The sequence below is a fragment of the Phascolarctos cinereus genome, unplaced genomic scaffold, assembly GCF_003287225.1.
Source record: "Phascolarctos cinereus isolate Bilbo 61053 unplaced genomic scaffold, phaCin_HiC Scaffold_4;HRSCAF=312, whole genome shotgun sequence".
Taxonomy (NCBI): Eukaryota; Metazoa; Chordata; class Mammalia; order Diprotodontia; family Phascolarctidae; genus Phascolarctos; species Phascolarctos cinereus.
In genome coordinates, this window is record NW_027555847.1 from 141,023,675 (window position 1) to 141,046,220 (window position 22,546).

The 22,546-nt window shown below is 42.1% G+C and overlaps 1 protein-coding gene across 4 annotated transcripts in view; it reads right to left on the reverse strand.

The window, feature by feature from the left end:
• The window catches only part of GRID2IP (Grid2 interacting protein), a 120,152-nt gene that overhangs the window by 33,370 nt on the left and 64,236 nt on the right, over positions 1-22,546 (reverse strand). For 2 of the 4 annotated variants that reach the window (XM_020995448.2, XM_020995446.2), the window contains exons 8-13: positions 15,599-15,706; positions 13,834-13,931; positions 13,231-13,348; positions 11,446-11,780; positions 8,653-9,066; positions 6,468-6,555 (exon numbers count right to left, since the gene is read on the reverse strand). In XM_020995448.2, coding sequence (XP_020851107.2) covers positions 6,468-6,555; positions 8,653-9,066; positions 11,446-11,780; positions 13,231-13,348; positions 13,834-13,931; positions 15,599-15,706 — 1,161 coding nt within the window. Of the gene's footprint in view, positions 1-6,467; positions 6,556-8,652; positions 9,067-11,445; positions 11,781-13,230; positions 13,349-13,833; positions 13,935-15,598; positions 15,707-22,546 lie in introns of all 4 variants that reach the window. The other 2 variants (XM_020995447.2, XM_020995449.2) reach the window with 1 other exon arrangement.

Consider the following 22,546-nt stretch of genomic DNA (forward strand, 5'->3'; position numbering starts at 1 on the left):
AATTTTGTGGGTCTATAGGAAAACAGACATGTTAGCTCACTGTTCGTAGAGCTATGAATTAATACAGGCATTCTGGAAAACAATTTGGAACTATACCCCAAATTATGCTTACCCCTTGACTCAGTTATATCACTAGTAGATACTACTTCATCCCAAAGAGATCAAAGCAAGAGAAAAAAAGAATCTACACATTACAAAAGTATTTATAGAACCTCTTTTTGTAATAGCCCTGAACTGGAAACTAAGATAGTGGCCTTCTATTGGGAAATGGCTAAAAAAAAATTATGGTATATGTATGTAATGGAATGTTAAGAAATCATGGAATCGGTAGTACGAAGAACTCTTTGAACTGACACAAAGCAGTAGACAGAGCTAGAAGGCAGTTAACACAATAACATTACAGAAAAAAAACCAACTTTGATAGACCATAGAGTTTTGATTAATGTAATGATAAACCATACATCCAAAAGACTGGAGATGAAGCCCACCACTTACCTCCTGCCAGAGAGGTAATGAATTTAAAATGCAGAGACATGTACATTTTCAGGCATGGCCAGTGTGGGAATTTGTTAGCTAGACTATGCATGTTTATAATAAAGTTTTTGTTTTTTCCTTTTTCTGTTAATTTGGGGAGGTGGAAGTAGGAGGGACAGGTTATAAATGCACATAAAAACAATTTTAAAAGTTGTAGAAAGGCAGAATTGGGTTTTGTATGGGGAGGAACTTTGTAATAATTAGAACTGTATAGCAATAGAATAGGTGGTCTTTTAGGAAGTGAGGTTCCAATCTCTGAGAGTGTTCCTGCAGAGACTGGGACCACCTGTAAGGTAAGGTGGAACACTTAGTTCAAGAATCAAAGCCCCTGGAGGCTGATCAGTCTCTAATGCAAGAAGTAACCTGGACCAGCTCAACCTATCCATGTGGACATATTTATAAGAGAGAGGTAACAAAGGAAAGTAGGTTGGTTGGGCTGGGTCCTGTTCTGCATGTCTCGTACATACTTGATGTCTATGGAGTTCAAAGTGATGGAAATGATGCTCAGGGTGATGCTCAGAACAGGCCTCAGAGTAAAGGAAGCTAAAGTAATTTTAAATGGAGCTGCTGGGGTAACTGAAATTGGACTGTGAGGCAATTGATTTCTACTGGATTCCAGGTATTCTTTAATAAACACCACTAGCCTTGTAAACTTAAGCCTTTCTCCTGCAGTCACCTGTAGCATCTTAGAATTGGATCCTAAGTAACTGTGGATTGTTATTAATTATGGATTGTACATCAAGCTAATAGCAGTGAGGCTGGGGCTGACTCTTCACTCCCCAATGCCCTGTTCTCTTTCCACCATTGAGACCAATTGAAAACTATGCTTAAAGCCTTGTCAATTTTTCTGTTTGGTGGTGTTTTATGTTAAAAAAAAAAAACCTTTCATTAAGCAGGTATATCAGAAGTGAGCCTGTATCTGAGCCCTTATTAGAGCCTTGGGTGAAGGAACCATAGGGTTTAAATCTAACCTTCAGATACTGAAGGGTCAGGAAAGTGGGCACCTCCCACCCTTCTCCACCAAAGGTTTATGTGGCTGAAACCTTTCTGACTATAGGTCAGAATGCTATAATCGCTTACCTACAGGCATATAAAGATATTTAGAATCTCTCCTGCTGTTTCCATATATAAATGAAATAAAGTAAAAGGAAGGCAAAGGAAATAGCAGATCTAATAGCTGATCTGGAAACCGGGGGCATCCTTTCATTATTTCTACCTTTTTAAGCTAAAGGAATAGATTTTTGGTGATTCTAATAGAAGGAAGCCCTAGTGACTGGGGAAGTAGCCTAGAGTCAAATGGGTCCGAAGGCCAGGAGAGATTTCATTAGGGGATAAGACTGAAATCTAGAAGTTAAAACTAAGATTTGAGTGAGCAGTGATGAGGTTTAGTGAGAAAGTCAAGTCAAATCATGTCAATAAGCACTTATTAAGGGTCTACTACATGCCAGCAGTGCGCTAAGTGATAGTGATAAAAAGAAAGACAAAAAACAGTCTTAGACCTCAATAAGCTCATAGTAACAGTACCTAGGTATTTATTTTTAAATTTGCTCTGAAGAGGAATCTTTGACTATAACCTTGACCCACAAATGGCTGTAGTCTGAAAGTTTGATTCTAAGTCAGTTTTCTGGAACTTAAAATGCATTTTCCTATAGAAAACATAACATACATTTTACACACACACGTACACATACACACATATACATACAAACACACATATTATAGTTAGGGTCTTTGGTCTGCCCAGAAATCCCTACTTCGACTACAACGTAGCTGAACTATGACTTCAGTTGTACTTCTGAATCCTTATTTGTAGCATTTATAACACCATTCCTATGGAATACAGATTTCAAGTTCAAACTCAGGATACCAGTAACATATATTATCTCTGTTCCTTCACCTTCACAAGGCCCTGGAAATGAGCCCTGACTCTTCATACCTTAGACTGGCCTACTGGAGGGACTAAGGACTTTTCTAGAACCTATCCCGCAGCAATGGCAGCAACTCCAGTGGAGGTGAGGGAGGAAGGGTGGAGTCCTGGCACTGGGAGAGGGCCCATGAGCTCTAAAGGCAGCAGGACAGTGCCAACTTCAGTGGTGGCAAAGGAGTGATGCGAGCAGCAGCAGGAAGTCACCAACTGCTAAAGTTTAGATCTGACCCAACTCTTCCAATGTCTGGACGTTTATAATGAGAGACTGCTGATGTAGGATTCCTTAATATGGCTCTGTTAGTGGCTTTTTTTAATAGCAGATATTTTAGCAGAAAGAAGGTTAGTTTCTTCCTCTTTATACCTGATGGCCATTCAGATTGTGAGACCATATCCAAAGCACCACCGATAATCTAGGAACTGCCTGCCCTAATCACATCAAATTACTAAGATGGAAATAAATGGCCTTGAAAGCTGAACTAGCAAAACCTAAACCAGCATAGTAACAGTAACACTACCTCATCCATCCATCCACTCATTCCCTTTCAGAGGAGTGATGTTTAAAGCAGTAATAGCAGATCATCAGATCCCTGAGGTTCCCTTACAGGGTAAGATAGTGGTTGACAGGCTCACTGGTCTGGGAGCTTTGTCTTTTATCTGTTACGATGAACGACAAAATCAAAGTCTAAAAAGATTGTATCAAGTTGAAATGCTCAATCAAAACGAACAAGTCGAAATCTGGCAGGGAGAAATGCAAACTCCTGCATTTTACCTGAGAAGTATGTAACGAGGAGACATAACTAGACAGTAGTTTATGCAAAAGCCATGAAGGTTTTGGTTGACTGGTAGTTTGATGTGATGTGGCAGCCAAAAAAAAGCTAATGGGATCTGAGGCTACTCAAATAAAAGCTTAGTACTCAGATCGATGGAGGTGATAGTTCCACTGTATCGTGCCTGGCCAAATCATATCTGAAATATTGCGTTAAGTTCTGGGCACCACATTTGGTAGGGGATGGGTATTAAACTAGATCATTTCCAGAGATGGATGACCAGGATTATAAGGGGTCTGGAGACAATGTCATGTAAAAAAATGACTGAAAAAATGTGGATATTTAGCCTAGAGGAGAGAAGACATGATAACACTCTTTTCATATCTGAAGGCCTATCAGTATAAAAGAAATTAGAAATATTTGGCCTAGCCCCAAAGGACAGCGCTAAGTTATAGGAAGGCAGATTATGGATCAATGTTAGGAAGAACGTTTTAAAAATTACAACAGTTTAACAATGGAATGGGCTGTCTCTATGGGTAGTGAACTTCCTAGAACTGGTAGTATTCAAGCAGAGGCTAGGTGGCTACGTGTCATGTATGCTAGAGAAGGGATTCCTCCATGGCATGAGAGACTGAACCAGATGACTTCTGGGGTTCCTTACTAGTCAGAGTCTAAGGTTATATATTAAAGGGAGGATGACTTTAAATGAAGGCCCTATAAGTGAATGAAGTGTTTTGTAGCAAAATAGTGAGTTTATAGGAATAAAAGATTAGAGATCTAGAGGACCTAGTCAAACAATGTCATCTTGCCAATGACTTGTTCAGTCATACACAAGCAGTAAGTGATGGAGCCAGTAGTTGAACTTGACTACAGCCACCATGTTTTTTGTACTATGCATTCTGCCTTCTCTTACTGTGCTGGGGTAACCTCATGTTCTAGTCTCTACTTGGACCTCCCCTCTTCCTTTTAAGATTAACCCATCCTATATTACATACTCTTTTGTCCCTGAGCCTGTTCTTCAAGATGGTGGAAAGCTAATCAGCTAAGCTGTATTGTTGGCACTAACATGACAGTGAGGTATATTAACATGCAAACATTTACATAGGGTCCTTCAGAAACATAGTTGCTTTAAACTAAGTGAGAGATGCTCTCTACCCAGAATTTCAGATCCTATGAAATCAGGCCCCATGGAAGAGATACTTTCAAACATGAAGGGCCTTTTTGGACCACAGAAATCAATTATTATGAGCACCAGTTAAGTACATACTGTGGGGTGGGTAGTTTAACTCAAGCTTCCTATAGGTAAAAGCCTGCTGCTTAATCCACCTTCTAGCCCTGGAAGAAAGCACCACATGACAAAGTTCTCTCTTCATAGAGACCATATTTACCTTCTTATTGAGCCACACAGTGGGGGATTATAGGCCATGTCAAATTTAGACATGAGATTTTTATTGTTCAGTTGTTTTTCAGTTGTGTCCAACTCTTCTTGACCCCATTTTGGGGTTTTCTTGGCAAAAACACTGGAGCAGTTCGCCATTCCTTCTCCAGCTTATTTTACAGATGAGGAAACTGAGGCAAGCAGGGTTAACTGACTTGCCCATTAAGTGTCTGAGGCTGGATTTGAACTCAGGAAGATGAGTCTTCCTGACTCCAGGTCCAGCACTCTATCCACTGTGCCACCTAGATTCAAGGTGGAGGAGGGCACATTCCAATAATACCTAAGGATAATAGTGCTTCCCCTGCTCTCGCCCAGATCACCTAACATGGAAGCACTCTGCTTCCCTGCATTTCCCTACAACGTAGTTGAGAGTAGTGTCCTTTGATTGGCTACATAGCCAGAATAGGCTTCATCTTTAAAACTGGCCATACCAGGACAGTCTTACTCTTGTTGCATTCCTATAATGTGGTCACCATGAAATGAGCTGGGCAGGGAATGAGTAGATATCCTCCTCGTCTCACCCGTTAGGCCTTGTGGCTTGAGGTACTTTTTCTGTGCTGTTTTGTTCGTCTTTCTCAATTTCAGGTAAGGACAGTAATACCCACTGGACCTGGGAGCTCAAACCATAGCAACCTTGGAGCCAACTACCCTGGCATAAGAGCCTTGGGAAGCTAGGATGCTTGAGACTTGAGCCCAAGGGGGATTTTGGACTTAGAAATTGAGACTGTGCTCTATAGGAACTCAGACAAACTGTGCACCTAATCCCTTTTCCTGTCCCAGAGAGTGAGGTGGCATGGGGTGTGGAAGGGGCACTCCTGGATGTACCTTTGAAGTAAGTATTCCTTTATAAAAGCTAATCTGACTGTTAGTGGTAAAATGGAGCTGAGGTTCAAGGGACCTCTCCCCTGTACTTGCAATCAGTCTGGAGCCATCGGCAAAAAGCCTAGACACCTCTAATTCCCTTTAAGGGTGTCTGAGAACCCTGGGGGAGGGGTGAAATATAAGCTTCCTGGCCTTCAGGTGGTGAGGGCCTAGGGAGTCAGTGTTGTATAGGGTGCAGGGGATAATGCTGGTCCCTCATCCTCATCATGGAGCCAGTCTAAGAAATGTACCACCTGCCCCAACCCCCAATCACCACAAAAGATGCCACAGATGCTCTGGGTAGACTCAGATGTCATGGCACCAGCCTGGCCACCACTGATGATGGCGAGTTCCTGGTAAGGCGTTTTATGCCTGTCTATATGGACATAGTTATGAGCACCTTCCTAGGCTGCTGATCTCTACCTCCTTCTCTGTGCATACCAAAGGCAGCTGACCCTGGGCTCTCCTAGTCTCTGTTTATTTGTGCTTCATGACATAGATGGCCCAAGTAGATACAGTACCAGTAGGATTATTAATCCAGGAGTGAATATCAATTTCTAAATATAAGAAAATAATAATACTTCACATTTCTAAAACGCTTTTGCAGTTTATGAATTACAACAGCTCTGTGAGAAAGGTAGTGCAAGTATTACTATTCCCATTTTACAGATGAGGAAACTGAGGCTGAGGTACTTTCCAAAAGTCATATGGGTAACAGTGCCAAAAGCAAAGGCAACACTTGAAGGGCCTTTCATCCTCCATTCAGGACCACCTCTCCCAAGTCAGGCTATTTTATTGAGTCACCTAAAAGGATTCTAAGCTGTTTAGTGGACACAGTGAGCCCATTCCCAGTCAATCTGACAAGAAGAGATCTGTTTTCTCCTACTCCAGAGACTCTCTGCCCTCACCCATTTCCCTTCAAGTATGCTGGGCCACTTACTTGTTGGCTTCTGTGTCCCAAAGTGGAGCTCCAAGTCTAAATATTTCACCATGTCATTCAATTTGTCATAGTCCGAATCTTCCCCAAGCTGTAAGAAAGGGGGAGGGGCAGGAGAGGAAGTGGTCCCTTGGGTAACGACACTGGGATATCATGGGACACATTTGTCCACTGACTGATTGACCTGTATTGGTAGGAGTTTCCACACCTCTTTGTAAGCTAGAAGGGCTTGATGGGGGAGGTGAACTACATTTATTAAAGTCAGTGGAAACTTTCAGATGTGGGTGACTGATCTGAAAGTAATAACTCCTGAAGTCAGTGGGAGAAATCACTGGATCCATAGGGGACAATGTTCTATGGAGTAGAGTTTAGATAAAACTAAGAAATTAACCACATAGTCCTGAAACATCATGGTAGCTGGCTTCAGAGGGTAGCACGTTGTATAGACTTAGACTGTCAGAACTAAAAAGAACCTTGGGAGTTGTCTCATTCAGGCCTTCTCCCAATGCCCATTATATTACACATGAGAAAATTAATGAGAGGAAGGGGAAAAGATTTGCCCAAAGCCAGTTATTAGCAGAACTGTGACTCAAACCCAGGGCTCCTGATCCCCACCTCTGAGCTCTTAGTTCCCAAAGGTGGGACACGCTCAGGCCAAAATGTAAGCCCTGTGTGACTCAGGGCAGCCTTTTTTGCATATGTCTCTACAAAAACACTAACTGAGATGCAAATAGGATAACACAGTATGAATAGGCCAATACTTGACTGCTCTGAATCATTTTGATTCTTCTGTAATTTTATGTCACCATTTTCTTCTTTAGTTATTATCATGGCCTGGCTATACTGATGGTACACAAAAATTCAGCAAAACTGTTGCCTGGTTCAAAGTAGATGTCATACATTGTAAGAATCTTGGTGTGAATCAATATTTTTACACAACTTGACTGAGATATGCCTGCAGTCAGAGATAAAGGCACTCCATTAGAAGACTAATTGATTATGGACTCCTTGAGATCAAGGGCTGTCTTCCCTTTCTTTGCATTCCCAATGCTTAACAAATAATAACAAATTTATTAATTTAATAAATTTGTGGTGCCTGGACTTGCTTCTTCATGATTTTTTTTCAAATCTGGTATATGTGAAATAATTCTGTGTTTTTGAACCCTTCCTTTTGTCCATGTATAAGAAAACATAGAGTAAATAAATTTTTTGAAAGATTTTGGCTTCAAGATATATATATATATATATATATATATATATATATATATATGTATATGTATGTGTATATGTATGTGTATATATATGTGTGTGTGTGTGTGTATGTATGTATATGCTACCCCTGGGCCAGAAACATAGGACTGGGAGTCAAGAGATCTAGGATGGAGTCCCAGTTCTAGTACTAATTTACTTTGGGAAAGTTACTCCATCCTTGGGGGCATCCATTTTTGCATCTGTAACATGAAGGGTCTGGACTAGGTAACCACTAAGCTCTGACATCCTATGAGTCTAATTTTCATTGTCCGTTATAGTCTACAGATTAATGGGGACTTCTTAGAGTGAATTTTGGCCTTTTAGTGAAAAAAAGAAATCTCTTACTCTTAGCCTAGTCTTTAAGAACCAGTGAGAGTTGCCTATGATACTAATGCTCTGATTACAGCCATTGACTTCAACCTAGGTGAAGCAGTTCATTGAAAGAAATACTGTTTTGTTTTGCAGATGCCCTGTAATTACGGGAATTCCTTGACTACACCTGTAAGGACTCTTAAGGTCACAGTCAAGATGTGCAAGTTGGGGACTCTTCTTCAGAGCCTGCAAATCAATCTCAAGCCAGGAAGATATCTTGTCTATAGGTTCCTGAGACACTGAGGATATTTAGGGAGGGACCTAATTAGATTGATATTTGTGGACAGTGGGAGAGAATTAGATAATTAGCCTAAACAGCTTCGATTCCTAAGGCTAACCACCTTCAATGAGAATCTACCCCACACGAAGTTCTGGAGGTACTTAACAGTGTGACTTCTGGGGTGTCCCCTACCTTTTTTAACTTCCCAAACTGAAGATAAAACCAGTCCCCTTATAAACAAAATAGGAGATTAGCCAGCTTACATCCACTTCAATACCCACCAGTTGCCTGCAAAAGACAGTTCCTAATGCCCCAGTTTTCCAAGACCTAGGTCTTCCCACTTACCTGGCCCCATATAGTGCCTTCTGAGTTCTCCACCTGCTCCCACCGAAGACGTTTGACACTCATGTGGTTCGATTCGCTGCGGCGATGTCCAAGGCCTCGGTGGAGCAGTGGGGGAGCACAAGGGACTGGTGGGGGAAGAGGTGGTGGAGGAGGAGGAGGGACTTGGTGGGAGTGGGCCCCAAGTGGCTTGGCCAGTGTCGTGGTGTTAAGAGGGCCATCAAGGTTCCGTGGACCTGGTTTGGGGTCATGGAATTGGAGTGGGGGTGGAGGAGGTGGGCTGAGAGGTGGCGGGGGGATGTGGTCAGAGATGGAAGAATAGGTCAGTGAGCTGCCCTCCTCACTGCTACTGACATACTCGCTGACACTACTCAGGTCATTGGTCACGTAGCTGCCCTGGTCGTCAAGGAAACTCATCTGTTTATGATAAAGGAAGAAAAAGAAAGGCTGAGCTTTGAGTACATTAGGAGCACTGAAATAATAAGCACCGGGTGAGAAGCAAAGTTGCCATATTAGCAAAATACAGCTAGCCCACCTCACAGGATCAGAGAAACAACTACTACTACTAACATTTCTATAGCGCTTGCTACATACTGGGTACTGTGCTAAATGCTTTACAATTACCATCTCATTTGATCTTCAAAATATCCCTGGGAGGTAGGTGCTATTATATGTCCATTTTACAGGTGAGGAAACTGAGGCAAACTGAGGTTAAGTGACTTGCCCAGGGCCATACAGCTAGTGTCTGAGGTCAGATTTGAACTTGGGTCTTCCTGACTCTGGGCTCAGCGTTCACAGAGGCCATCTAGCCCAACCTCCCCATTTTCTAGATGAAGAACTGTGGCCCAAAGAGATTAAGTGATCTGTTCAAGATAACACAGATAGTAAGCATCAGAGGTGGGATCTGAACTCGGGTCTTCTGACTCCAAAGGAAGTGTTCTTAGATCTCAGGTCCTCCTGGAATGCAGTATATTGGCTTCCACTCTCAGAGAAATTGCCTTTTAGTTCAGCTTACCTCTTGGGCCCAGGACTCCCGCCCTTCTCCTTCCCTCCCTCCCTTCCTTTCTTCCTTCCTTCCTTCCTTCCTTCCTTCCTTCCTTCCTTCCTTCCTTCCTTCCTTCCTTCCTTCCTTCCTTCCTTCCTTCCTTCCTTCCCTTTCTTCTTTCTCTTCTTTTCCTTCCTTCCTTCCTTCTTTCCTTCCTTCCTTCCTTCCTTCCTTCCTTCCTTCCTTCCTTCCTTCCTTCCTTCCTTCCTCCCTTCCTTCCTTCCTCCCTTCCTTCCTGCTTCCCCCTCTTTCCTCTGAATACCTTCAATGTGCTTCATTGGACATTGGCTATAGATTGCCCACTTCCCAGGAGTGTAGAGATGCAGGTGTCACAAGGCCATGGTTTGGATCTATTCTGTTCCTGCTCCTATCTCAGCTAGGCCCTGGACTACATTCTCTATCCCCTGCCTGGCAGGCCACTGCTACATCAGGAATTGCTCTATCCTGCCCCTTCCTCTTCCTTCCCACTTCCTCTGACAATTAAGAGGCCAGGTGGATTACTCACTCTCACTACTCAGGTCATTGGTCACATTGCTTCCATGGTCAGTAGGATGGCTGTAGTATCTGGGTCAGATGGAAAGGGATGGGGCAAACTGGGATGAATGGAATGAGGTAAGAGTGGTAAGGTAGGGAAGAGTTGAGAGTAGCATCAGGACTGAAGTATTATGTTGGCTCATTCAACCAATCTCCATTCATAGGATCAAAGAATGTTAGAGCTGGATGGGACTTGGAAGCCATTTAGTGCTATCCACACCTACACAAGAATCCCTTCTATAACATTCTCAACCTCAGCTCAAAGACTGTCATCAAAGGAAAAGTCACTACTCCGGAGGAGTGAGGCTGGTGATTTTGCACAGCCCTGTCTCACTTAAATCCAATTCACTTGCAAGTCATGACATCTCCTTCTTGATGTCATGTCCTCTTCACAAACAGAACAAGAAGACCTTCTAAGGCAACCCATTCCACTTTCAATCATCAAGAAGATTTTACTTATATCAAGCTACAATCTGCCTCTCTCCAATTTCCACCCAAAGCTCCTAGTTCTGGTGGCTGGGGCCCAACAGAACCAATCTAAACCTTCAAATTCGTGACGACAGTTACCATGTCCCACTAAAGACTTCTCTTTTCTAATGAATGCTTATGGATTCTCCAGGCTACAGGCCTCCAGTACCAGATATTGATGGCACAAAGTCTGACTTGTCAGAATTTTCCCTAAAATGTGGTGCCCACACCTGGACATGGTGCTGCAGATGTGGTTTGAGAAGGCCAGGGAAGTGTTAAACTATATGAACCTTCCCTCCACTCTTCCCTTCGTAAGGATACCGTACTTCCTTTTCTTTGAGGCCTGAACCTGATTTCATTCATGTAGAAAACTCTACAAAGGCAAGTCAGCACTTTTTTCTGCGGCTTCTCCTCTTGGAGGGTGGTCTAGGGGCACCAAGGGGCTAGATGGTTGGGGTTCCTCCAGGGGAAGGTGACTGGGCAAGAAGGGGACTCAAAATCTTATCACATAAGGATGCATTAAAGGAACTTGGGAAGTAAAGACTTTGAAAGGATGCACTTGCTAATTTCCAGCACCTATTAATGCATCCCAATTAGCCCAATTAGACACATTACCCTCAAGCTCTAAGGTCCTTGGGGGTGCCTGCTCCAGGCTGGGCATCTGTAGGAATCTTGCCTATCAGTGCCAATAGAGCCAGGAGCTGTTTCCTGCCTCCACCTCTGTGGCATGGGGGCTGTTCAGTTCTCACCTCTTCATAGTCATTCTCAGGGGTGAGAAAGTCATCAACCATCGTAACCCGGGCACCCAGCTGTGCACTAAGAGCGTCCAGGAAGCGGTCTGTGTCACGACTCCGTGGCGGTCTCGAGAAAGTGAAGAGTTTTTTCCTGCAGGTGGGGGGGCTGGGGCTGCTGGCCATGGCTGTGAGCTGGGGCGAGGGAGCTGGGCTGCTGTCTAGGCTGACGTAGGGATGGGATTCTGTGCTGCTTGGGGATGGGAGGCTCCCAGGGCATGGGTGATAATAGCAGGGCTGGGGTGGAAGAGGGTCATTCGGCCACGAGATGATTGGCCCAGGCTTCCGGGCCCCTACAAATGAAGCAACGCAAGAGGATTTGGTCATTCATACCTTCATTCATTCATTTATGTGTCAAGAGAAAGAGGACTGGGCTTGTAGTCATTAGGCCTAGGTTTTCTCACTTATTAAATGAATGGTTATTGCATCTCTGGGTCCCAATTACCTTTATCACACCTCTCACATGAGAATGTATGTAAAACTCTACACAAGTGGAAGTTATTATAATTTTGTGAACTGTGAAGTGCAACACAATCGTGTATTCAAAAGAATGGTCACAAATGTTCCCGTGTTCAAGGCACTGTACTAGGCACTAAGGAGTACACAAAGGTGAGAAATAGTCCCTCCCCTCATGGAGAAGATGGTTGGGCAGAAAAGACAACTATAATAACAGCTGAGGTTCATAGAGTGCAAGGTTTTCAAAGCACTTTATGTAGATCTCATTTGGGTAATACGTATGTTGTCCTACCATTTCAGTCGTGTCCAACTCTTTGTGACCCCATTTGGTGTTTCTTGGCAAAGATACTGGAGTGGTTTTGCCATTTCCTTATCTGGCTCATTTTACAGATGAGGAAAACTGAGGCAAACAGGGTGAAGTATTGATCGGAGTAGCCAAGTCTTTCATGGTTGGTCATATTCACAATATTGTTGTTACTGTGTACAATGATCTCTTAGTTCTTCCCACTTTACTTCAAATCAGTTCATTAAGTCTTTCCATGTTTTGTTTTGTTTTGTTTTGTTTTAGGCAATTGGAGTTAAACGACTTGCCTGGGGTCACACAGCTAGTAAGTGTCAAGTGTTTGGTCTGAGGCCGAATTTCAACTCAGGTCCTCCTGACTTCAGGACCAGTGCTCTGTGCACTGTGCCACCTAGCTGCCCTTTTCCCCATGTTTTTCTGAAACCATCCCCAGCATCATTTCTTATAGCACAGTAGTATTTTCCAACACAATCATATGCCACAACTTCTTCAGTCATTCCCCAATTGATGGGCATCACCTCAATGTCCAATTCCTTGCCACTACAAAAGAGTTGCTATAAATATTTTTGTACATATAGATCCTTTTCCTTGTTCTTTGATCTCTTTGGGGTAGCTGGCTGTTTTTCAAGGAAGGTTGTTGATGGGAATCATGTTTTGGGTAGAGATTAAAATATAAACAACCTTTGGAGGTCCTTTTTATTACCAATATTCTATGATTCAAGTGTAAGTTAAAGGGACTTGTAAAACTGCAACTTACTGTTTAAAAACAGTTAATTGTTGTCCTTTAATAATAAATATTTTGAATACTACTATTAATAAATAGAAAAGAAGGTCTAAGAGATCTGGACTAGCAACACTGTAAGAAAAATGAGGACTAGGGACAGTATTCTTCCCTCCCCGCCCCCATTCCCACCCCCCAGCCTACGCATATACACATAAAGAAAGGAGCAAGTGTGAATATGCTAGCAGGGACAGACAGAAAATACCTGGGGTATTTGGTGCATCAACCAGTGGGGGAGAAGCTCTTGGTTTGGATATACTCCCCATTTTTCCTTTGAAGCTACTGCTCAACCGGGTTTCCAGCTCTGCATAAACAGCAGACATCTGCAAGGGAGAAAAGGGCGCCTCAAGAGCCTGGCACCACAGACTCCATTTTCATTAGCGTTCCTGTCAGAGTTTCCTACCCCAATTCCTTTTAGACTTGGACTGATACTCTGGGCTGTGGGCCTTGTACACTTGATTTGCCTCAAGGACAGCCCGAGGACATAATTCAGGCAATGCCAGGCCACTGCGGGTGGGTGAGGTGTGTGTGTATGAGCTGTCTGATTAGGGGGAGCCCTTCCCTTCTGGTTCCTGGAAGAGACTCCTGATTATAATTCTCATGACCATTCTACCACCCCTTCCTGGATAATAAAGAACACCAGTCCTTGTTATGCTATCCCAGCTCTCAGATATCAATGAATGAGAAGAGAGGAGGGAAAGAAAAGGATAAAGTGGGAGTAGGGTGGTAATGGAGACAGTAAAGGAAAGGAAGGAAAGAAAGAGAAGGGAATACCAAGAATGAAGATAAGGAGGTATAAAATTCAAACCATTTTAGGATTTGGGGTTTCTGGAAGGGATGTGCCATCCCCAGCCTGGCGCTCTCCAGGGGTCACAGGGATAGGGATTTCCACACTTTCACTAGGACCTGCTGGAAGAAATAGGAAAAAATTAAATGTGCAGTACCATATAGTAGAAAAAGTCCTGAACTTGGAGTCAGAAGACCCAGGATCTTTCACTTAGTTGCTCTAAGCCTCAGTTTCCCCTTCAGTTAAATGGAGCCAATACTCCTGGCATCATCTGGCTTACAGAACTCCTGTGAAGAAAATGCTTTGTAAAGTGTAGAGCTATAGAAATGTGAAATCCTATTGAAAAGAGGCTTTGAGTATAAGACATGGCACTAGGATTTGTGGTTATCCAAACACCTAGGCAATAGGATTAACAATTGAGTCTAAGGGAATTTGAGCAACTTTGTGGGGCCTAGGCAAGGTGGAAAAAAGTAGGTGAGACAAGGAATATGGCTAATGATGACTGTGGCTACGTTAGGCTTAATTTTAAGACTGAACAGATAGCATCCAGGAAATAATCCCACGGGATAGAGAAATTTCTGGGAAACACCCCAAATTTTCCCAGATTTTCCCTAATTCCGCTGGTAGGAAAAAAAATCAGAGAGAAGGTTAATCATCAAAATAGCTATCATTTATATAGCACTTTAAGGTTTACAAAGCGCTTTACAAATATTATCTCATTTGGGCCTCAAAACAACCTAGAAAGGTAGGTGCTGTTACTATCTCCATTTTGCAGAGAAGGAAACAGAGGCAGAGGTTAAGTGACTTGAACAGAGTTAAACAGAGGTCATGAAAAGTCAGACAGGATTTAAAGGACTCAATAACAAGAAGTTTAGATAATGATGAAAGTTTAGCCCCAGGGCTCCCTCATATCAAGTATTATACATAATATACATACATATTAAGAGCCAGATATTAAGCCAGGTCCTTTTGACTCCATGTCCAGGGCTCTGGCCACTGCACAACCTAGCTGCCTCCTTTTCTCCCCTGCAACCCCCTTGCATCATGCCAACTGCCCCTCCTTCAAGACAGGAGTCACTGTTTCTTTCAGAGATCACTGAATCAGAACTTTAGAGCTAGATGAGAGCTTGGAGGTCACAAAGGCCAAAACCCTCATTTTGCAGAGGACAAAACTGGAAGGGAAGTGACTTGCCCAAGGTCACACAGCAAAGTAATGGCAGAAGCAGGGCTAAAGCCCAGGCCTTCTTATAGCAGTCTAGTTTTCCTTTCATCATGCCTAACAGTTGGGTCCTTTAGAAGGAGTTGGGGGAGGGAGAAGGAAGGGGAGGGGGGCGGTTTAGACAGCCACAGATTCTGTGCCAGGTTTCCCATCATACTTCAGTGACCAAAGAACAGTGATGAATAACTTGTTTATCTGTTCCAAGCTGGCGGTCCCACAGTGCCAGGCAATGGGAGGAACAAGTGAGGGGGAAGGGCTTCTCTTCACCCACCCGCTTCCTTAAGTACTAAGATCTAGCCCAGTCATGCCCTGCTCTGCTCAGATCCTTCAGGCCTGGGCTCTCGACTCTGCTGGCTGTCACACTGTCTCTCTCCAGCCTTCGGCTTCTAGTTCTCATACTATCGTCCTAAACACCTCCACTGCTGAGCTGCTCTTGGCATTAAAATGTTTGTTATAGCAGCAGCAAGAGGGAAAAGCAAGGAGGGGGAGGGACCTACTAAAGAGTCTGGAGACCCAAATGTCTCATTTCTCCCTTGTCCAAAAATAAGGTGCCTTATACCTCCTTACCTCCACTGCTGGCTCCCTCTGAACCCTGATTTCTCATACTCCCCCGGCATACGGAGGCCACCCGCAGGGAACTCTGAGGTCTCTCTTCTGTCTCGCTCTCTGATGCAGCTGTAAAAAAGGTTACAGTCATGATTATTGTCCCTCTGAAGTGACCACCTGCCCCAGGGAGACCTTAGCTGGATGTTCAGAGTCGTCTCAATCCAGGGCATACATTATTTGGTCATAATGTTCCCAACTGGACCTCCTGCTTCTATACTGGGGCCATGTCGTTCTCTTGGTGAGAAAACACTGAGAATCTAGGTGGCCCCAGTCACCTGGTCATCTAACTGGCATGCCTTATACACACGCTTACACACACACACACACACACACACACACACACACCCTCTCCACTTCCGCCCCTTGTTCTGGGAATGGTAAACAAATCAAGACTGCCATTGTTTCTGGAAAGAGGGTGCCCACGATTATTACCCCGTGATTCCACTCATCAACACTTCCTGTCCCTTCTCTTCTATGTATAAATATATATTAGTAAAATGTTATTTTGGGTGACCGATCTTTCAGGCATCATAGAATTAGAACTTTAGCATTAGATAAGACCTTGAAAGTCATATAGTCCAAACCCCTCATTTTACAGATGAGGAAACTGAGGGAAGAGAAGGGAAGAGAGTTGCCCAAGGTCATACAGCAAATTAATGGCACAGCCAGGGCCAGAACCCAGGTTTCTTGACAATTAGTCAGGCATTCTATCCATTAGGCTATTATGTCTAATGTGTTGGTCACATGATTTGGATTCATTGCGATACTGATGACCAGGATAAAGGGCAGAGTTTTCCTGGTTGGGGGATGGGGTGGCGTTGTGAGTTAAGATTCTGACTGGATATATCCACATTAATCATACACTCTCTAGAACGGCGGTTCTCAAGTTTTTTGGTCTCAGGACCCCTTAACACTTTTCAAAATTATTTAGGACCCACTCCTTTCCTCCTCCAAAGAGCTTGTGTTTATGTGAGTCATATCTATCGATATTTATCATATTAGAAATTAAAACATCTTGGTATTCTGAAAACAGTTTTGACCTTGTGGACCCCATGAGAGGATATTTGACACTTCCAAGGGTCTCAGACCACACTTTCAGAACTGTAGCTCTAATAAGGTGAACAGCTAACTCTCACAAAGACATAGGGGCTAGAAGACAGAGGCAGTTCTCTGACAGCAAAGGAAAACTTTGCCACTACCTTGAGCACCCTCTGGTGTTAGGCGGATTACACAACTGCTAGGCTGTATGTGGGACAATGGTCAAACCATTGCTTGCTTTTTATTGTGAATGGGATCAGGTTATTGATAACCCCTGCTGGTTAAAAAAAATAAATATAAACAAACATATATTTATCTGTATATACATATGTGTGCATACATACACATAGACACAGTGACAAGAGTCAAGGAAAGAAAAGAAATGATTAGGGTTTGGGGACAAGTTTAGATAGAGCAGCTAGGTGGCACAGTGGATAGAGCACTGGGCTTGAAATCAGGAAACCTTCTCTTCATAAGTTCAAATCCTGTCTCAGATATTTACTAGCTGCATGACCCTGGACAAGTCACTTAACCTCCATTTCCTCCATTTCCGTAAAGTGAGCTGGAGAAGGGAATAGCAAACCACTCCCGTGTCTTTGTCAAGAAAACCCCAAAACGAGGCCATGAAGAGTCAGACAGGACTTAACGGACTCAACAACACCAAGTTTAGATGGTGATGAAAGGTCAGTCCCATGGCTTCCTCAGCCCAATGCCAAGGATTAAGTACAAGAAGAAGAGTTGGTGCCTTGGGAGACTGACATAGCTCCAGCAGGCCCAAGGCCCAGGGCCGTCTGATCTTTCAGTATCTTGATCCAGCTCCCTGCTATCCCACCCCAGTTCAAAGTCTTTCCTTGGCATTCCTTCATCCTTTTGCCCAAAGACTTTTTCAATTTAGGCCTGGCACACAGTTAGTGCTTAATAAATGCCTACTGACTGATTTACTGGTCCTCAAGGTCTCAAAGATGCTACTAAGAGTTTTGGAATAGCTGAGTCCTGCGGTCTGTAAACGCTGGTGGCTCCTTAGATCAATGGCCTCCTACCCTATTTTTCATCCATTTCCTTTAGTCCAGGTGGGTCACCCTGACATCAGGTGATCAAAGGTGCCTCTGAACAGAACGTTCCCACTTTGATGGCCTTCTGGCCTAAAGGAGTGGGTGCTCAGTATTATAATACAAGAGACATTTATTAAGCATGTAAAGAGTAACATGCTAGGTGCTGAGGTAGATAGAAAGTTGAGGTAAGAGATGGTCTCAGACTATCAAGGACCTTATGGTCTAGTAAGTGGCTAAGATATCAACAGATACTGTGCAGTGTTGTGCATCATGGAGTCACAGAACAGTAAGGTCCAAGAAGGAAGCCCCTTACTAACAGGGGTTAATACTTTCTTTTGATTGTCTCTAATTTATCCTATATATATTTTGTTTGTACAGACATTTATTAAATACTTACTATGTGCCAAGCCTACATTGGTTGCTTCCTCCAAAACACAGAAGAGATTGAGCATGGAGCAGAGTACATTTGGTCAGTCATGACAGTGCATGGAAGGAGCAGTGGCAGAAAGCCAGATGTGTTCTGGGAAGCATATATTTCCTACTGACCTGAAGTGGTTTATTCCTCATTTTTTCTTACCTACCCAAAGGCTTCTTTAGGTATCTGTGAGTTCCTGTACTAGAGGGCCAGATGCCAATGGAATTCCCTGGGGTTAGTAAAGAGAAGCATACCATGGCCTGTACCATAGGTGTAGAGCCTTAGAGGACATTTGGTTGGCTGGTGGACACTGATGGTCCCAGGGTCAGGAGAACAGAGTTAGGCCTTAGAGAAGAGAAATCTGGTTACTGTGTCAGCCAGAGACCTTCATGACCTATATTTCTAGTGTAGTGACTCTGGTTATCTGGCCTGACGTGCCAGTAATACTATTTACCCCTGCCTTAATGGCAGATCTGAAAAATAGCTTTTAGGGCTGGAAGGGACCGTCTTGATGTCCAACCCTCTCATTTTACAGATTAGGAAACTGAGGCTGAGAGGTTAAATGATTTGCTCAGGGTCAGACAGTGAAGTAATCATCTGAGGCAGAATTTGAACTCAGGTCTTCCTAACTCTAAGACTAGTGATCTATCTACTGTGCCTGTCTAGCGGCCTCACCTGGCTTGGAGGCATAGATCTGAGAGCACCACAATACCAGGTGTTGATTAATAATTGACTTGAAGAGAAGAGCTGCAATTTGTATGATTGGGCTCTGAGGTAGGAAAAAATAGGTATTCCTACAGAAACCCTTTAACAGAAGCTTCCCAGAACAAATACACACACATTGTGGGGCAGGAGAGAAATTCTTGTTATCAAACAAATGGAAAAAAATTTGAAGAGACAAGGTAGATGCATTTAATTTTATAAAAATAAAAACATTCCATAAAAACCAATAAAACAAGATAATAGGCAAAGTGACATCTTAGATTTCAGGATAAAGAGAGGAAAGCTGAGTATAGTTTGATGTATACACTCTAAATTTAGGGAGAGTCAATTGCAAAGCATTCAAAAAATCTACAAGGAAAATTAGACTAAAAGTGATTGGAAGCTCTTACAGGAATGAAAATCTGAAGACATAAACTATTCCAATGAAGGGGAAAAAAGAAGAGTTGTCTAAAGAAAAATGTAAATACATAAGGAAATTGGAGATTAACTTCGATTTCATAATATGTATAAAAGATGAAAGCAACTGCAGGGAGCTAAGGATGAATACAAAATAGTGACACAGTTCTGTAAAAGCAAAGTTAGGAAGGCTAAAAGAAAACTGTTTTTAGAGAAAAAATCTCAAATGAATGAACAAATAAAAGAATTCTAATAGGATAAAAATATTATAAACTGTAATGTCACATGAAAAATATATTCAAACAGCATGAAAGTAAGCATGAGAAAACAGAATTTTTAACACAAAGTGGATAAAAAGGGTAGAATCAAAAGAAAAATTAAGTTAGCCAAAAAACACACACACACAAGATGAAATAAACTGAGTGATAAATCTCAGGATAAGATGGTAACAAAACAAACATTTAGAAATATTATTGGAAAATATAAGCTAATAACACTCAATGAAAAATACAATTTTTTGATGGAGGAGAGAATAGTAGAAAACAAGTAAGAAGAAAAATGGAAATCACTCTACTAGAAGATGATTTGAATTTTAGCAGACAAAACTATAAATTTAGAGGAAGAAACAAAGAAAGAAAACTTAAGAATTATCAATCTTCTCAAAACTTTGAGAAAAGAATCTGACCGATGGATTTAAAGAAACCATACAAAAATTTGCCCAAAAAATATAGAAAATGAGGCACATAGTATAAGTTGACAGAATTCACAGGCTACCAATAAGGATGAATCCCAAATTCAACACACAAGGGCATATCATCATCAGGTTTTAAGACTACAATGGCAGCTGCAAAGTTCCAGCTTTCTCTCAGGAGACTGGACAAGTGACTGAAGCTCACTGGGCCTCAGTCTCCTGATCTTTAAAATGGGGGGATGGATGAGATGACTTTTAAGGTAGGTGCCTTTCAGCTCTAGATGGATATTATGTCTACCCCTTCAGAGCTGCCTATTGAGGGCAGAGTCCAAGAAAGTGGATCTGCTCCATGTCCCTCCAGAGAAAGGGGACTATGCTGGTTCCTCCATCTTCCTCATTTCTTATCTTAGCAAGAAGGTCAATATTGGGAAAATCTCATCATCCTTCTAGATCCAACAGCCTCAGTACTCTACATCAGCACCACCCTCTGTTCTTCTGATTGGAGAATGGAGCCATGAACTCCCCAACCCCCATTTGTGGAGGGAGCTCGGCTCAGAACACCTCCTAATATTTACCTTGATTTACTACTTTGGAACTTATCTGACTTTTCCACTAGGCTGTCTAGTAATAGTACCTTTCCTATCCCCTCCCCCCAGACACAGTCCAGCTTCTTTTTGTGCTGTCTTCCCTCATTTGATTGTAAGCTCTTTGAGGGCAGGAACTCTTTCTTTTTTTAGGATTTATACCCCCAGTGCTTAGCATAGTTACTGGCAAATAGTAGGTGTTTAATAAATGTTTATTGACTGACTGATAGCTTTATTGTGTTCACCGGAAACAGAGTCTGAAGGACATGAAGTCTAACAACTTCACCTCTGAAAATATTAGTGATCTCTGGCTTTTATTTACAATCACATCATACTATTGCTTCTGTCTTGTCCCCTCAATTAAAAATTCAGCTTTGGAACATTTCAAATGATTTCTGTCCTACCACCTGAATCCATATTTTCCCTCCAGAATAATTTCATTTGGCAAAAGCTGATCTCCCCAAATTAATGTTGCTTTGACTCCAGTATCCAAGCAACATCCTCCCATTCCCTTTTTTGAACTATATTTTTATTGCTTTCTTTTGTTTTTCATATTAACTATATTTGTGCTGGTATCCCCTCCAAGAGAGACTTACAACAAAAAAGAAAATTTTTGATAAAAGAGGAAAAGAAAAAAATTGACTAAAGCCAATTAACACAATGAAAAAATCTGACATCTTGAGCAATGTTCCAAACCAGTGGACTTCTCATTCATATTTATAAGAATCTCTAAAAGCACTGTCAATATATAATAAACCCCTATGGTTGCTGGCCTTTTCCAGCTTTTGGTTAACTTTTATGTTTACCTGATAGTTACAACAAATTCCCACATACGAAGCATTAAAATGAACTTTGTGTAATTTGTTTTATATGGTTCTAAATTCTTAACCCTGGAGAGAGGTTGAGATTTGCATTCAGGGGCTCAAAAACAGTTGTAGATTATCAGATACGCTCTCAAAATAATCCATTTTACTCAAAAGTTGGAACCACCAGGTCTTTCTTAAAAGTAGCATTGAAAACTGCAGGTTGACTTTCTTTTCTCTTCTTTCATATTAAATTTTCAGTTGTTTAATAACCTTGAGGGAATAGATTTCCTTGTCTCTGAAAAAAGCAGTCAAAGAGTAGTTTAATGATCTCTCTTTGCTCTTTCAAAGACAGTAACTGAGAAGAAGGGGCTGTTTTCATTTTGAAAATATGAGCTTATAGCATCATAAACACACAGCTGGAAGAGACCTCAGAAGCCATCTAGGGGCAACCCTCCCATTTTATAGATGACAGTGAGGCCCAGAGAGATCATTGGACCATAGGATGATAGATTCTGGCTTGAAAGAGACCTAAGAGATCCAATCCCTTCATTTTACATTTGAGGAAACTAAGGCCCAGATATGCTGAGTGATTTGCCTGCAGTCACACAACTAGTACGTATCAGAGACAGAATTCAAACCCAGGTGTACTAACTCTAAGTCAAATGCTCTGTCCTAAGGGGTGTCAAATAGGTGGCAAGAATCATATTAAAATAGGAAATATTTAACAAAATAAAATAAAAATACAATCGAACATAGATAATGTTAATATTAGGCTTTCTAAGTCAATATGCTGCTGACAGGGATCCTTATTATGGTTTCTAATTCGCATTTGATATCAACTGCACCCCACCACACCTCATACATCAAATGGCTTGTCCAAGCTTACCAGGTATTAAGCCCTTCTAATGCCAAATTTGAACCCAGCTCCTCTGAATCTAAATCCACCATTTCCTCCATTGTGCCATACAGTCTTAATTAGAACACAAGAATATTTGTCCAAGTACATACATGCATTATCCTAGCTTTTACCATTTGAGAATGGTGCTACACACACACACATATATATATAGACATAGGTATAGATATATGTATATTTTATATATATAGTTATACATAGATATGTACATATATAATTTCACTTTTGATTAAGAGGTGGCTTTTTCTTTTTCTCCTGTTTACTAAGCAATAAGAATGAACCAGGTCC